The sequence below is a fragment of the Mandrillus leucophaeus genome, unplaced genomic scaffold, assembly GCF_000951045.1.
Source record: "Mandrillus leucophaeus isolate KB7577 unplaced genomic scaffold, Mleu.le_1.0 Scaffold136, whole genome shotgun sequence".
Lineage (NCBI taxonomy): Eukaryota > Metazoa > Chordata > Mammalia > Primates > Cercopithecidae > Mandrillus > Mandrillus leucophaeus.
The window spans coordinates 6,508,831-6,511,461 of NW_012101321.1; the positions used below are offsets into that span (position 1 = coordinate 6,508,831).

The 2,631-nt window shown below is 36.5% G+C and overlaps 1 protein-coding gene across 1 annotated transcript in view; it reads left to right on the forward strand.

The window, feature by feature from the left end:
• TTC29 (tetratricopeptide repeat domain 29) overlaps positions 1 to 274 on the forward strand; it is a gene marked incomplete at its 3' end in the record, with an annotated part of 70,625 nt that extends 70,351 nt beyond the window's left edge. The window contains exon 9 of the mRNA XM_011973262.1: positions 62 to 274. Within this exon, the coding sequence (XP_011828652.1) occupies positions 62 to 274 (213 nt within the window). The remainder of the gene's footprint in view (positions 1 to 61) is intronic.
• Positions 275 to 2,631: the final 2,357 nt, after the last annotated feature.

A 2,631-nucleotide genomic window follows, 5' to 3' on the forward strand; every position in this document is an offset into this window, starting at 1 on the left:
AAATTTCTGAAAACACATTCTGACCTCTGCTTTATACTTATGAATGGCTTTTATTCTTCAGGTCAGCTTCTGGAAGCTGCTGAGCATTATGAAGCATTCCATCAATTGACGCAGGGGCGGATATGGAAGGATGAGACAGGCCGCTCTCTCAACTTGTTGGCCTGTGAGAGTCTCCTGAGGACTTACAGATTACTCGCAGACAAAATGCTGCAAAATAAAGAATACAAACAGGCCATCAAAATTCTAATAAAAGCTTCTGAAATAGCCAAAGAAGGTGGGTGGAAAAGAACACTCTCACATTGTTTTCTTTAATGGGTGGACACTGGTTCTCCCAAGAGTGAAGTAAAAATCGTCAAGTGTTAGGGTGATTATTTCCTATGAAATGCAAAGACAAATGCCATCAATTTACTTTCAAATTTCACTGTAAAACGGAGGTGCCTTAGTGCTGACAACAAGAAATCCATTAGTTTCTTGAAAGCTTTATCTCCAAAATTACAATCCACTGGGGGTAGTGCTGTAAAACAAAGAACCTAAAGTGAGAAGGTAAGATCATCTGCAAAAGTTAAGCGTGGGTATGTGCAATGTGCATGTGTGTATGTGGTTGTATATTCCTTGGAGTCTTAGAGACCTTTCATTGTTTGCACATTCCCCATTGTCAGGTAACAAGGAAAATATGCTATATATTTAGTTATCAGTAACAGGAAAGTAGGACTGTAATATATTTTAGATCAAATGTGGCCTTTAGACCAGCAGCTTCAGCATGTTATAACAGCCAGGGTCTCAAGTCCCACCCTAGACCTACTGCAGCAGGATCCCCAGGTTAGCAAGATATCCAGGTGATGTATATGTACACTTAAAGCAGTGAAAATGCTTCTATGAGAGCTGCTCATGTCTTTCATAGTCTGTATCATTTCTGTACAGGTAAAATACAAAGAAAAAATTTGGAGCATATTCTTGTAAGCTTTTAATTTCTGAAATGCAAGGATATTTTGTTACCATATAGTAATTTATTAATAAAGTAGCCTTTTCGTGAAGGAGAAAAAGATAAAAGTTATGCTCCTGAACTAAAGTGTATTAGCTCATGGATATATTTAATTGACTGGTTTATTAAATAATAGATGGCTTATTTAGAGTGAGCAGGACTGATTTCCTGGGTGTGATTTTAATTTACTAAAGAGTAAAAATAAACAGCTTAGTCTCTCTGTAACTTCTTTCAATAATATTAGTCAACATACTCACAGGAAATCACCCCCTGAAAGACGCATCTCATTAAATGAACTACTTTTGTATAAATGGTCTAGTATCTTCCCCCAAAAGGGTAAATACATAGTTAGCTCTTAGATCAATTTCAGCAGCAAACTTTAGTCACATGGAAAGTTACATGGAATTTCAATGAAAAGGAATGCATTGATTAGGAAAAGATACATTACTTTAGGTTTACTTTGCTAAGTTTTAAGGTAGTTCACAAAGAAAGAACAGTTCCTTGGGTCTCTGCCAACAGTCAGAGCCTGTCAAGCCGTCTTCTTTCAAAAAGCATCTCTCGCTTACCAAAGATCAGATCAGGAGAACAAGAGAAGACTTACTTCTTACGCTGTTATAGTTTTTAATGTCTTTTAAAACCAATAAATATTTGTCCCCACATTTTTCTTCGAAGAAAGTACATAGGTTAAAGGATTGCACAATACTTTTCAGAGCTCTTAAAGAGGGTAAATATTCTGGGACAAAGTATCCTGTTACTCTTGTCTCCTACGTTGATCAGGGAGCCTGAAGGAGCAAGCTGATGATTACCCAAATAAAGCATGCCCCTCACATTGGTTCACATAGTATTTAAGGGGTATTGACACCAACTGTCGGCCAACTCCTTTGTTAGGGTACATTGGTGTAATGCGCAAATGTAGCATCAGCCAACACCTTTTACTTAACATAATGTTTTCAAGGTTCATCCGTCATGTAGGGCCAAATCACATTCCATTGCATGGTTATACCACATTTTCTTTATTCACTTATCAGTTGATGGACATATGAGTTGTTTCCACCTTTTGCCTATTATGAATAATGCTAGAATGAACATTTGTGTACAACTTTTCAAAGATCTTGATTGTATGCTTAGGAGTGGCATCACTGGGTTATATGACAACTGTGTTCAACTTATTGAGGAGCTGCCAGTTTTCCAAAGTGGCTTCACCATTTGACATTTCCAGTAGTGATACATGAGGGTTTCAGTTTAGCCACTTCCTCACCAGCACTTGTTACTTTTATCTTCTTCATTATACTCATCCTAGTAGGTGTAATGTGGTATCTCACTGTGGTTTGATTTGCATTTCCCTGTTGGCCAGTAACATTGAGGGTTTTTTGTCATGTGCTTCTTGGCCGTTTGGATATCTTCTCTGCAGACATTTTTATTCAGATTCTTTGCCTGGTTTAAATTTTTTTTTTTATGATTGAGTTTTAAGAATTCCGTGTATATTTTATGTACAAGTCTTTCATTAAATATATGATTTGAAAATATTTTCTCCTGTTCTGTGGGTTTTATTTTCACTTTCTGATGGTTTTCATTGAAGTACAAGTTTTTAATTTTGATAAAGTTCAGTTCATCTAGTTTTTCTTTTGCTGTTCTTGCTTCTGATATCA